This window comes from Mus musculus, chromosome 19, assembly GCF_000001635.26.
Source record: "Mus musculus strain C57BL/6J chromosome 19, GRCm38.p6 C57BL/6J".
Classification (NCBI taxonomy): Eukaryota; Metazoa; Chordata; class Mammalia; order Rodentia; family Muridae; genus Mus; species Mus musculus.
Window position 1 is genome coordinate 32,478,050 of NC_000085.6, and position 13,751 is coordinate 32,491,800.

General features: G+C 43.3%; 1 protein-coding gene across 1 annotated transcript in view; it reads left to right on the forward strand.

Moving 5' to 3' along the window:
- Positions 1 to 7,719: 7,719 nt before the first annotated feature.
- Positions 7,720 to 13,751, forward strand: part of Minpp1 (multiple inositol polyphosphate histidine phosphatase 1) — a 29,602-nt gene continuing 23,570 nt past the window's right edge. Inside the window, exons 1-2 of the mRNA NM_010799.2 lie at positions 7,720 to 8,510; positions 13,289 to 13,486. Coding sequence (NP_034929.1) covers positions 7,892 to 8,510; positions 13,289 to 13,486 — 817 coding nt within the window. The 5' untranslated portion in view covers positions 7,720 to 7,891. The remainder of the gene's footprint in view (positions 8,511 to 13,288; positions 13,487 to 13,751) is intronic.

Below are 13,751 nucleotides of genomic sequence, written 5' to 3' on the forward strand. Positions count from 1 at the left end.
GCCCAAAAGCAGATTACTGTCTTAAGGATCTGTGTTAAAAGGCTGCCTTCTGATTGATTTTCATTTGTATCTCCTGGTTAGCTTTCACATTTCACCTTGCCTACAAAGGAGCTCATCTCCATTGGACATCTCGTTTTATCCACTGCCTTCTAATCTTCCCTCTACCTCCCACTCACAATAGGCCATGGAATTAAGATTAAGACCCAAGATTATACACAACCCCAAGGAAATGGGTTAGAATATAACCATCTGTGATTCCTGTCGCCCTTAATAAATGACTGCAGAAAAATCAAGCAGCACTTGGGAGGGCATCCAGCAGGTAAGAAAGAAGAAGAGATATGAGGAAAAGAAACACAGGGATGCTCCAATTCTTTTGATCACATTCTATAACTGACGTAACGTAATACTTGTTGTGTAACTTTAGAAGAGGCATGTGAAGTCTGTTTCAATTTCTCCATTCACAGCATCTTATTAATGTTGTTCTGCAACATCATGAGACAACTGAGAAGATAAAGTGAGATAATTAAATTGCATACAAAAAATCCAAATTATTTCCATATTTTAGCTTTCCACACTGCCTATTAGGGTTTCTATTGCTGTGATGAGGCATCATGACCAAAAACCAAGTCGGGGAGGAAAGGGTTTATTCGGCTTATATTTCCAGATCCTAGTCCATCATAGGAGGAAGTTAGGACAGGAACTCAAGCAGGGCAGGAACCTGGAGGCAGGAGCTGATGCAGAGGCCACAGAGAAGTGCTGCTTACTGGCTTGCTTCTCATGATTTGCTTAGCCTTCTAATAGAACCCAGAACCCAACATGGGCTGGGCCTATCCCCATTGATCACTATTGGGAAAATGCCTTACAGCTGGATCTCATGGAGGCATTTCCTCAACCGAGGCTCCTTCCTGTGATGACTCTAGCCTGTGCAATGATGACAGAAACCCAGCCAGTACACTGCCCACTTCTCTTTTCATTCACTCATTTATACCCATACCTAACACACAAATAATCCACCCACCCTTTCACCAAAGAATTGCTGAGAATTTACTTACTGTAAGACAGAGTGAATGTTTTTACCAGCCTCCTGTACCTAGGGTATGAGTGAATTTTTAGCAGCCCGGCCTTATCTCTTACAGTACAGAGTCAGACAAGAAAGACTGGAAAGACAGAAAAGGTGGAAATAAAGGATATTGTCTGTGGAACCATTCTATTTGCTTTCACAGACAGGGCAGTGTCCTGTTTAATAAGGTGACGGTGACAATGTGTGCAGGTACACAGGGCTCTATAGTGCCTTCTGGCTTAGGTACTGTTTAACATTCACTATTTATGAATATACCAAAGACAGAAAACCAACTCGATCCAAGCAAAATTCTCTCCTACTGCAACAATCGAAACAAAGTTAAAAGTGAAAAATTGTTTCAAACTGACCATGGAGTTTATAGAAATTGACATTCTCTAAGAAAAAAAAAACTAATAATCTGTTTTCCTGCTAGAGAACTAACAAAATAGAAGAACCACTATCTGAATGGCAAAGGGACATTAACAGTTTGAACGTGAGCTGACCAGTTGTGCTAATGTCCCAATGGCCTGAAAGGACTTTGTATCTTGGAAAACTAACCGTGCAGACAAAAGATACTAGTATAATTGAGACCATTTATTTTGTTCTAGATTTTTTTTTTTATGGCAGGGCTTAGAGACTCCTTATTTATTTCTGGGATGGATGTGATACCAATTTATTTTGGGTAGAGAAGACTTAGGGGGAAATTACATTGCTAAGCAGCAATGCTAACTTATACAGAACATCAACAGCAAATGCGTAACAATTTGCACTAGCAAATGTGTAACAATTGTCTCGTCCATTCAATAGCGAGTAGAAAATGATATAAGAAATATTAGTAACTTAAACGTGTCAGAATTTTGGTCTGTGTATAATTTAGAACCAAGTTTTAGCAAAAAGAAAACTATTAACAACAATATTTTGGGACAGGTCAGGACAGCAGGAGAACAGCTTTGTCAATGCCTTCTAGCAGGGTATAACGGAGAATATAATTAGCATGTCATCTTCAAGTCTGTACATAGATTAATAAAATTATCTACATCAGCTCAAGCACAATTCTAACTAAGTCACCGTACCTCTGGTGTGCTGAAGAACAAACTATGGCTAGCTAGTGTTTTTTTTTTAGCAAAGGTATCTTAGGGTCTATAGTACTGGTCATCAGAACAGCCTGTATGATCAAGGCTGAAGGAAATGCTATCCACACATGCATTACTCCAGGCCCATCCTTATACCCTCCAGCTATGGCACTGTGGTGAAAAGCGAGTAGACATTAAATCCAACAGAAAGGAATGATACAACTGGAGGGCAGTGTGATAGCTGAGCAGTAGCTTTCCTGGCAAAGGCACAAAGTCCGTTGCTTAATGTAGCTGCGAGATATGGATATCTATGAAAAATGCCCATCTGTCGGTTTACTTGACTAGGGTATACGTAGAAATAAGAAAGTTTTAAATTCTAATAGAAATAACTGATAACAGTGTGGAATAAGAACCCACACAGAATTTTTGCTGTCCCATTTAACTCTGTCTCATGTCATGGGTGCTATCAGGTGTATTTATAGGTATATCCGCCACTTTAATGGATGAAAGGGAGAAGCACAGGAGTTTAACTTGCTTAAGATCTCATGGAAAGTAATAAAGTTTGAATGTGAAAACCAGCCTACCATCTGAGTCTGTGTTGTTACGTATTACAGCCCCTTAATAAGCAGAGCACCCAACTTGAGATCCATCTCATGAGAAGGAGCCCTCCTCTGACACCATTAATGATTCTGTCTTGCTTGCAGACCTAAGCCTAGCATAAGTGTCCTCTGAGACGCTTCATCTAGCAGTTGATGGAAAGACACCCATAGCCAAACATTAGAGACTCTCGTGGAAGAGTTGGGAGGACTGAAGGAGCCAGAGGGGTCAGGGCTATGAGGTGTGGGTCTCAAGATCTCCCTACCACCACAATGCCTACACCTTTGGACATACATTCACCCATCTCTCCCAGGAGATGAGTTTCACTGAGGAGATGAGCTTTCTCCCGGCACAAATGAGCTCTGGTCTAGGCTCCGTTCTCCTCCACCTCTTCAGATACCTTGGCGTACTTCTTTCCACTCTGTCTCCTGTTATGGCAGATCTGTCAGCATATGTACAAAGGAGAGTGACTCACTCACGATCTCTACAAAAGGCAGCCATGCTTTGTACCAAGTGTACTCTGCCTGATCATAGATCCGATGAGTAGCTCTCTCTCGAGGGACAGCCAATTTACACACTGGTCAGAGAATTAAGTCCTGGCTTAACATGAAAGCAAAGCAGAGTTTCTCATCCTACCAAAGCTCACTACTCTAAGAATTAACAACCATATGAGACAAGGGTGGATTTGTATTAAGTATGTGCTACAATTATCTCTGTGACCTAGCTTGTGGAAACGCCATGTAATGTTCACTGGGACTAAATGCAGGTTCCATAATTACTGGGGAGCTCCGTGCAGGAGTAACAACATCAAACACTGCTAATAAAACACAGACCTAAGAGTGCCCACTCACACGGGTTCACATATCTCTGTCAAAACCCCACAGTGCAGGTTCCAAAGTGCTCAGATAAGAAAACAAATGCTTAGAGAGTTTAGATAACTTATCAATGTCCGACCTTAGTGAGTCACAGAGTTTGGACTCTGGATCTGAGCTTGTGGATCCTTTGTCCTCTTTAGAAGTTATCCAGCTTTGCCCTTTTCAAAAGGGCCATGGCTCACTTTAATAACCCTTCTCAGATTAACAAAACATCAAAACATTGGGATTGGCTTCACCTAAGTATATAAGCAGAGTAAACTTAACAGGTATTCAGGAGGAAAATAATATTCACTTTGGAACAAATTTAGTGTAAGGTATTTGCTTATATCCTAGGTTTTGTATGTAATTACAGCAGGCACACTAAAGATTGCTTAATTAGGAAAGGTGAATGAGAGAAGGCTTGGTGGCTACTGAGGATGCAAAAGTTGACCATGAAAAATAAATAACCATTTCTTTCCAAGGTGATCATTATTAAACAGATATATTAGGCAAACTAGTTTTACGTAGTGCAAACACTTGCTGAGTGGATATCAAGCAACACCTGACAGAGGATGAATAGCCCGAATAAACAAAGAAATCAAAAAACTAAACAAGAAAACAACTGAATCCAAAAAAATTCCCTAAGATACTCTATGGCTCTTGTGGGTTGGATCGTCAGCCCAAGTAGCATAAGTTCATTTAAGATGTTTATGTGTGTGCATACACAGGAATTATATATAAGCTATATGTAATTTTAGGTAAATTGGAAATAATATGACTCCTGGAGACTTTATGAAACATCCCTAATAGTATTTGTTCTCTCTCTGCCCCTCTTCTTTTGACTTCCCTCCCCCTCCCTATATAGAAACCTGTTTCCAGATTTTTCTGTTTCCCCTTTCTTGGTTCTGTTTCAATTTCCTGTATGCTGTACCCCAGAATCAGGCATGGGAAATCTCCATTTGAGTTGTTGGTTAGTGTAGTCCAAGTGACCTCCAAACCAATATAGGCTATTGCTGTTACCCATGGTTGGTTCTCAGAGACTGAAGTAATGACCCTCTTGTTGAAGACACTACACACTTTGGATACAAGACTCAGAAGATTGCTTCTGTCAGGCTTCCACAGGCCAGTAAGTACTATTTAAGATGCCAACAGAAGGATGCAATGAATAATTATATCCAGCTATACTGTCAATGAAACAACACATGCCAGCTTGGCAAGCTATCTCTATTGGTGCAATAGTGGGACTGATATCTTGGTGATAACCCTGGCTGTCTAATTGGGCTTAAGGCCCACTCAAAAGGAGAGAAATATGCCTGGTAATAGAAACCTAGCCAAGTACCCTACCTGGGGCTAGTGGAGAGGTCATGGAACATAGAGAGAAACCCACTACCATTACTTTACTAGACCTAGCTAATTCCTAATAATTCCTAACTGCACTCTAAAGTTTACACCCATAGATAAAGTGTAGCTTTCACGCCTACATCAAAGAAGCTTTGCTTTGCAGCAAACAGAGACCATTACAGAAAACTACAACTGGTTATAATGCTGAGATCAACTGGCACAGGAGTACCAAAGGATATATCTACCACACAGCTTCTGTACCTAAAGCTCAGATCACTGCAGAGGAGCTGAGCAGAAAGACTGTTAAGAGGCAGATGACTAGGAAGTCTGAAGTGAGACTGTCTCCTGGAAATGGCAGAAGGCTACACCTTTGATACCTCAACAATATGGCTGCCTGAATAAGACCTGAACAATGACAACACCAATAAACAGGCTAACACAGGAGATCTCCTAGAGCCACACTTCTAGACAAAGAACACCAGGCAACTAATGATGCTGAGAGGGGAAAGAAAAAGAAAAAGCGGCCATATATTTTTGAGGGTCTTATAGAAGACATGGGAGGAGTTGGGGGGAGGAAAGAGGGAAGTGATGATAATTACATTTTAATTAAAAATGGGGGGAAAGGCCAAGGGTCCTCAAAAGAAGAAATACAAATGGCCAATGAATATTTTCAAAAGTCTTCAACATCCTTAGTGACCAGAGAATGCAAATGAAAATTACTCTGAGATTCCATCAAAGTATGACTAGCATCAAGAAAACAAATGACACCACATGATGGCTAGGGTGAAGCAAAAAAGGAATCCGTGTCAGGGTGGGTTGAAGTGTAAACTGATGTAGCCATTATAGTGTAGCTGCAAAACAGAACTACTGTGTATCCCAGGTATACACTCAGGTATTCACCTAAAGGCGTCCACACCCTACTATGGAGATGCTTGCTCTGCCATACTTATAGTAGCTCTAGTCACAATTACAAGGAAATGAAATCAGTCTATATTTCCATCAACAGATAAATAACAACAGTACTTATATACACTGGGATTTTACTCACCCATATAGAAAAATGAAATTTTCCCAAAAACTGATAGAACTGGAAGACATTTAGGCTTAAAAAAGCAAACACATTCTCTCTCATGTTTGGATTTTAGTGTATATATGTGAGTGCTTGTTGACACTAGGAAACTAAAAAGGGGCCCAGGAAGAACAAAGGAAACTTTGTAAGGGTGAGGAGTGGGCATGGTTCTAGAACACATTTGATAAGGAATGAGGGACACTGGGAAAGGGCTTAAGTAGGGGATCCAAGCTGGGCCATGGAGGAGAGGTCAGGGCTGGAGGAGGTTCAGCAAAAACTAAGCATGTATGAAAAGGGCACAAGGAAACCTACTGCTTTGTAAACTATCAAAGTACAATTGAAAAAAATGTCTTATACTGAAAACAAATAACAACGCAAGCACCTTAGTCTATAAGGTGTAAGGCTTAAAATTCAATGAATACTAATTTAAGTAACCTCCTGTGAAAAGTAAGACTGGTCACGAATTTTTAGTCATTTAAACACTACAAAATGACATATCAAAAAAAAAAAAAAAAGCACAGTTCTGTTAGAATTCCCCCACTCCTGAGCCTTAAAATTTCAGCATTCAAGTTGGAATTTACTCTGGATTTTTATAACATTTTCTTCTTGGTCAGTGCTTAACAGTACAATTTTCTGTACCATTAAGTACAGATGGTAACTGTCCTTATGAGAAAGATCCAATGTGGCCAATGTGGTTAAAATCTCCTTGGGTTTGGATCATTTTATCATTTAATAATCTTCCTTAATTGTCATACATACTGAGGTTTGGGTAGGAAAAAAACAAACAAACAAGGTATTTAGATTCAAGATTTTTGAGTCCAAGATTCGGAGCTATGTGGCCTGACAGACACTCAACTGTTGGGGTTGACTCAGTGACTGAGTGCTTAATGGTTTTGAAAAAGACCCCAGTTTAGTTTACAGTACACATGACAGCTCACAACAGCCTGAAACTCCCGTTCTAGGGACTCCAACGCTTTATTCTAGCCTTCGTGGGCTCACAAATGTTGTACATATAGTCATGCTAGTTCACACATGCACATTTTAAAATCTCAACTGATTTGCATATCTAACTACATGGGAGAATATGGGTGTTTCCTCCATACAGTGATGAGGTCATATTTAATAATGGAGTGCATCTGTGAGGCCATGATTCAGTGTGCTCAAATTATAAGGACGGCTGTTTCTATTCTCTCAATGGCCTTTGGCATAAACAAGCTTACAATCTTGAGGTGGTGTGTCAGCTCTAGCCTACATTAAAATCATACTTAAATTGAAGCCCAGGGCTTAAATTTCTGAAGGAATAAGCCCCTTTCTAAATTCATGGCTCTGAGGTGTCCTGCTTATTTTCAAACTCTTAACAAGAGGGTCGGGGGAGGGCGTGTGCTTCAGGAGGTATCTTGTAAGCAAAGGCCACAGACGTTCTTTCTCGAGGGATCTTGAGACTGATCGTTCAGGGGCCACATGTTGAAAACACACCGTAAGGGACAAAAGCCATCTCCTATAGCTTCTCTTTTGGTAGAAGCCGGGCTACCTACTAGAAAAAGGAAAGGATTCATGTGTGCTCTTTTACCACACCGAAAAACCTAAACAGCTCAGGAATCTTTGAATCGGTTCCTGAGGCGCCAAGCTGCCGGACAGTCGCCCACGCTCCGGGTCAACTGACGCCGGCTCCACCTGCGCCCGGTGTCACACGCTCGTCGGAGGTTTCCGCCTCTCCACTTGTCCACACCGAAGCTCCGAGACGATCGGCCACACTCGCTCGGTGACAGCACCGGAGACCACGCTTGCCTTCTGAGGTTCCCGGGCCGGAAGTGCGCTCTGCTCCCGCCCCCGCCGGCGGATCCGGAAGTGGGGGTCGGCAAGCGGCGCGCCGCCCTCCGCGGGGCCCCCGGGCACGATGCTTCGCGGCGCGCGCAGCCACCTCCCGGCCTCGGTAGCGCCCGCCGCGGTCCTGGCTGCGGCGCTGCTCTCGTCGTTCGCGCGCTGCTCTCTCCCGGGGCGCGGCGACCCGGTGGCTTCGGTGCTCAGCCCCTACTTCGGCACGAAGACACGCTACGAAGATGCCAACCCCTGGCTGCTGGTCGATCCGGTGGCGCCGCGGCGGGACCCGGAGCTGCTGGCGGGGACCTGCACCCCGGTGCAGCTGGTCGCCCTCATCCGTCACGGCACCCGCTACCCTACGACCAAGCAGATCCGCAAGCTGAAGCAGCTGCAGGGGCTGCTGCAGACCCGCGAGTCCCGGGATGGCGGGAGCCAAGTGGCCGCCGCGCTGGCCGAGTGGCCGCTGTGGTACGGTGACTGGATGGACGGGCAGCTGGTGGAGAAGGGGCGGCAGGACATGCGACAGCTGGCCCTGCGTCTGGCTGCCCTCTTCCCAGACCTCTTCAGCCGGGAGAACTACGACCGCCTGCGGCTGATCACCAGCTCCAAGCACCGCTGTGTGGACAGCAGCGCCGCCTTCCTCCAGGGGTTGTGGCAGCATTACCACCCAGGACTGCCACCTCCCGACGTCTCAGGTGACAGCGCGCTCCGCCTTCCCTAGACTGCGGACTCCCTCATCCAGCCTCCCCTCGTGTCCCTTTTTGTCACCTCCCTTTCCCGCTTGCGTTCTCGGGACCCAGGATGTGGACTTGGTTGTCTCTGTTGTTTTAGTAATACGCTTGTCCATTCACTCATCAGGTGTGAATTCCTAGCATTTTCTGCGCAAGAGTGCAGTAGGGGACGCTGGAGACCCAGCTAGAAGGAGGGGAAAGAAAGTATCGCTTCTCGTTTTACATTCCACATTCCCAAATCGCGTTATCCCCCCGAGTGCCAACCTAGCTTCTTTTCCCTTCCTGGCAAGTAGTTTAACACCTGGGCGCACTTAATAATATAGAACTTTCTTCCTCCCAAACTGCTTGTGAGAATTGGGAGTTTTGTTGTTTTGTTTTTTTGACACAGGGTTTCTCAGCCCTGGTTGTCCTGGACTCGCTTTGTAGGCTATGCTGGCTTCACAGAGATCCACCTGCCTCTGCCTCCTGAGGGCTGGGATCACAGGACTTTTGGCTTTTTTGTTGTTGTTGTTGTTAACAACATCTTTTCCTGTGTTTCGACATTTACAAGGATTTTTTAGGAAGCTGCTCCTCAAAGCCTCTTTAAGCCTTACTTAGGGTTAGGGTACCCTGTTTCGTTCTTGTGTTTGCTGTAGTTTCCCTTGTTGTAGCTGTGGTCCGTAGTCACATGTATATTACCTCACCTACTTATTCCATTATTATACGGCTTCGGGATTTCGGGGCACAAGTAGTGGAATCCTCATTTCACAGGTGAAGAAGCCAAGAGTGTGTCCCCTTCATCACCCTTATATAGTGGTGAACTAGTCAGGCCCAGTATCCAGATTTGTGGCTTTTCTAGAGTGGTGAGTTTTCCTTCGGAAAATGTTTTAGCTGTTGCGGCAAACGGTAACGCTTTCTGTGTGCCGAGCATCCTGTACACTGGGCACTTAACACTGCTTTATGAAGTTGCTAAGTGTGTCCCCTGCCAATCTCACGCACAAGAAATGAAGCAAAAGGTACCAAATAATTTGCAGATTTTCATACAGTTAGACAAGGACCTAGGGAATCTTATATAGAGCTTGCTCTCAACGCTATGCATACGGCTTCCCTGTAAGATAACTTGAAGAAAATAGCGTGGGGGTTAGGAGTGGATAAGTGTTAGCAACTGCTTATCAGTTTGAGCCTCAGAGAACTGAAGCAAGGACATTAGCCGACAAAGACTCAAACAACAGAAAAATTCAGTTTCCCATTTCTCCCCTAATACTTAAAAACCTCTTAGAGATTTCCACATGGTTGTGTGTTGTGTTACTAATTTGAATAACTCAACTGGCTGATGTATGTATGTATGTATGCTTATTTGTTGAGTATGCTTTTTAATTATGGCTACTTTTTTTTTCTCATTAGATTGAGTGAACATCTTCCTAAATCCATTCAAATGAACTTGAGTGTCAAAACTAGAACATTTAAAGTAGCACAACAGGGCTGCTGAGATGGCTCAGCAGGTTCAGGGGCTTGCAGCCACGCCTGACGCCCTGTGTCGGGTCCCTGGGTGCATGTTGTGAAAGGGAGAACTGAGTCATGCTAGTTGCACACTAAATGAACACCAATAAATCTCTTTTTTTCCAATTTTTTATTAGATATTTTCTTCATTTACATTTCATATACTATCCGGAAAGTCCCTTATACCCTCCCCCCGCCCTGCTCCCCTACCCACTCACTCCCTCTTCTTTGTCCTGGTGTTCCCCTGTACTGGGGCATATAAAGTTTGCAAGACCAATGGGCCTCTCTTCCCAATGATGGCCAACTAGGCCATCCTCTGCTACATATGCAGCTAGAGACATGAACTCTGGGGGTACTGGTTAGTTCATATTGTTGTTCCACCTATAGGGTTGCAGACCCCTTCAGCTCCTTGGGTACTTTCTCGAGCTGCTCCATCGGGGGCCCTGTGTTCCATCCAATAGGTGACTGTGAGCATCCACTTCTGTGTTTGCCAGACACTAAAAGCACAATGTACACTGTGTAAAAATATATTGGACCTCGTAGGCTAAATGAATTTCTGTCTCAGATTGTATTGCCAGAGATCAGAACAGCTCAGGGTAAAGCTGTCCCTCATTGTTTCAGTCACAGAGTAACTCTCTTGTCATCTGAGATGGGTGGCTTGCCTATTGTGTACATGGGCTTTTGAGAAAGGCCATAGAATCAGATTTTAGGTTTTTGTAGAAATGAACAATGATTTGATAATGGTAGGTTTTTTGGGGACCATATAAGAAGATGATAGAATTCTCTTATTTAGGATGTTTATATAAGAACTATAAATACAACTGTCAATTAGAGTAGACAGAATTACCATTTGGGGGAATATATTTACATATATATTTGTATTTTTGCACATATATCCAACATAACATGGTCTAGCTTGGTTTTCCATGTTCAGACACAGAAACAATAGTGTTCTTTTCCTCCTGGAAGAATGACAATGGCAACATTTGGAGTATACTTTGGAAAAGGCCCCAACAGTTGAAGCATGGTAATGAAAGCTTTTCCAATTAGTATTTGTTGCCAACTTGTGAAAATAGTGTAACTTAGTAAATGCTAACCAGGAAACTGGCTGAGAGCTTCAGGCAGGTGAGCCTACCAGAGGCAAGCCTCTGGCTTCTGAAATGAAACAGCAGACCCAAAATATTAATGTTGCTTTGCTGGGTTTTGTAGTTTATGTCAAAACAGAATATTTCGTAAAGTAAGGCAGTTTGGAAAAGTTAGCTGAGAAAAGGAAATGCTCTTCTTGGAGTTTTGCTCAGCGAAATCTGGAAAGTAAGGAAATACTCTTCTTTTTTTTTTTTTTTTTTTTTTTTTTTTTTGCTTTTTTTTGGTTGTTTGTTTTGTTTGTTTTTCGAGACAGGGTTTCGCTATGTAGCCCAGGCTGTCCTGGAAGTCACTCTGTAGACCAAGCTGGCCTTGAACTCAGAAATCTGTCTGCCTCTGCCTCCCAAGTGCTGGCACTAAAGGCGTGCGTCAAGACGCCCAGCCAAGGAAACACTCTTCTTGGAGTTTTGCTCAGCGAAATCTGGAAAGTGCTGGTTTTAGTTTGCTTCCTTAGCCAGTGCTGGAAGGAAACAGTACTTAGTAATGCAAGACCCCCCCCCCCCATGCTGGGCCTCCACTCAAGTCCCGGGATGAGCTGGCCAACATCCCTGATGCAAACTAGCTGAGGCCGAACCCCTTGCAGGGCAGGGGAGTTCGACCCTGAGCGGTGACAGTAAGGGGCTTTTTTTTTTTTTTTTTTTTTTTTTTATGAATTTTTCTTTCTTTTTTTTTTTTTTTTTCCCATTTTTTATTAGGTATTTAACTCATTTACATTTCCAATGCTATACCAAAAGTCCCCCATATCCACCCACCCCCACTCCCCTGCCCACCCACTCCCCCTTTTTGGCCCTGGTATTCCCCTGTACTGGGGCATATAAAGTTTGCAAGTCCAATGGGCCTCTCTTTCCAGTGATGGCCGACTAGGCCATCTTTTGATATATATGCAGCTAGAGTCAAGAGCTCCGGGGTACTGGTTAGCTCATAATGTTGTTCCACCTATAGGGTTGCAGATCCCTTTAGCTCCTTGGCTACTTTCTCTAGCTCCTCCATTGGGAGCCCTATGATCCATCCATTAGCTGACTGTGAGCATCCACTTCTGTGTTTGCTGGGCCCCGGCATAGTCTCACAAGAGACAGCTACATCTGCGTCCTTTCAATAAAATCTTGCTAGTGTATGCAATGGTGTCAGCGTTTGGATGCTGATTATGGGGTGGATCCCTGGCTATGGCAGTCTCTACATGGTCCATCAGTAAGGGGCTTTTAACAGCTAGCTGAGGAATTGGGAGGAGTTGGGAGGAGAGTTGGGAGGAGTTGGGAAGAGAGTTCTTCTCTTTCAGGTGTCCTTGGTGAAATTTACAAGGCAGGAGTGGGGAGTGAGCTCTTTCTGAATTTTTATCTCCCATGTCCTCAGCACAGGAAGGCAGGCATCTCTGGTTGTAAAGTATAGAAACAAAAAGGCTTTTGCTGGCTATAGAGAACAAAGAGCTTCCTTCTAGCTGTATTTTTAGAGATCAGGGAAAACAAGCTTGGGGAACGTCCAGGGGCTTTACCTTCCAGGGAGAAACGCTCTAAGTCCGGGTCTCACAGTAACAGGTTTGCATTTTCATGCTTTCCTGTTACTCTTGTTGCAAGAAAATATTTATTTTATGTAAATTATTTCCTTGTATAGCATTGCTTTAAGTCATTTTCAGTCTACTTTTTAAAAGTCTTTTCTAGCATATCCGCTGGTACATTATAATTGTTATAAATGAAGAAGCTGGGCTAGGGATGTAGTGGGTAGAGAGTTGGCCTAGCATACAAAGGCCCTGAGTTTGAGCCCCAATCCCCCCCCCCCCAAAAAAATGCATGGAGCAAAACATGATTCTCTTTGGGGCTGAGGAGATGACTGTGGGGTTAAGAGAGATTATTGCTCTTACAGAGGACGAAAGTTCGAGTCCCAGTACCCCTGTCAGGCAGCTCACATCCACCTAACTCCAGCTCCCCAGAATCTGACTTCCTCTCCTGGCTCCACTGGCCACTGTACCATGCTCTTGATCAATGCTTGTTTCAGTTTTGGTTTCTTTCCTCCCAGACACAGCTTAATCATTTGTTAAATGTTTCCTTTTTACCCTTTACATTTTCAGTGACTGGAAATTGTAACTTATGCCTGTGACTTACATATGTGTGCTCTTTTCACTTCAGATATGGAGTGTGGCCCTCCAAGAATTAATGATAAACTAATGAGGTTCTTCGATCATTGTGAGAAGTTCTTAACTGATGTGGAAAGAAACGAGACGGCTCTTTATCATGTGGAAGCTTTCAAAACTGGACCAGAAATGCAGAAGGTCTTAAAGAAAGTTGCAGCTACTCTGCAAGTGCCAATGAACAGTTTAAATGCAGGTAATATTCATGCTGTGTTTCCCTTACATTCTGTTTTAAGTAGTTTGGAGGTGTTAAATGTAAAACAAGCCAAAAAAAAAAAAGTCACTCTTCTTAAGGTCCATAGTTAAATCTATGTTAACTAAATAGTATGTCTTGGGTCAGGAAAATGATATACCGGGCACTTATTTTTATTTTCATCTTCTTTAAATCTTTTATAAATTATTATGCAAGGTCCTTAAATGTAGGTTTTTTTTTTTTTATGAGAGCCTCATTTCTAAGTATT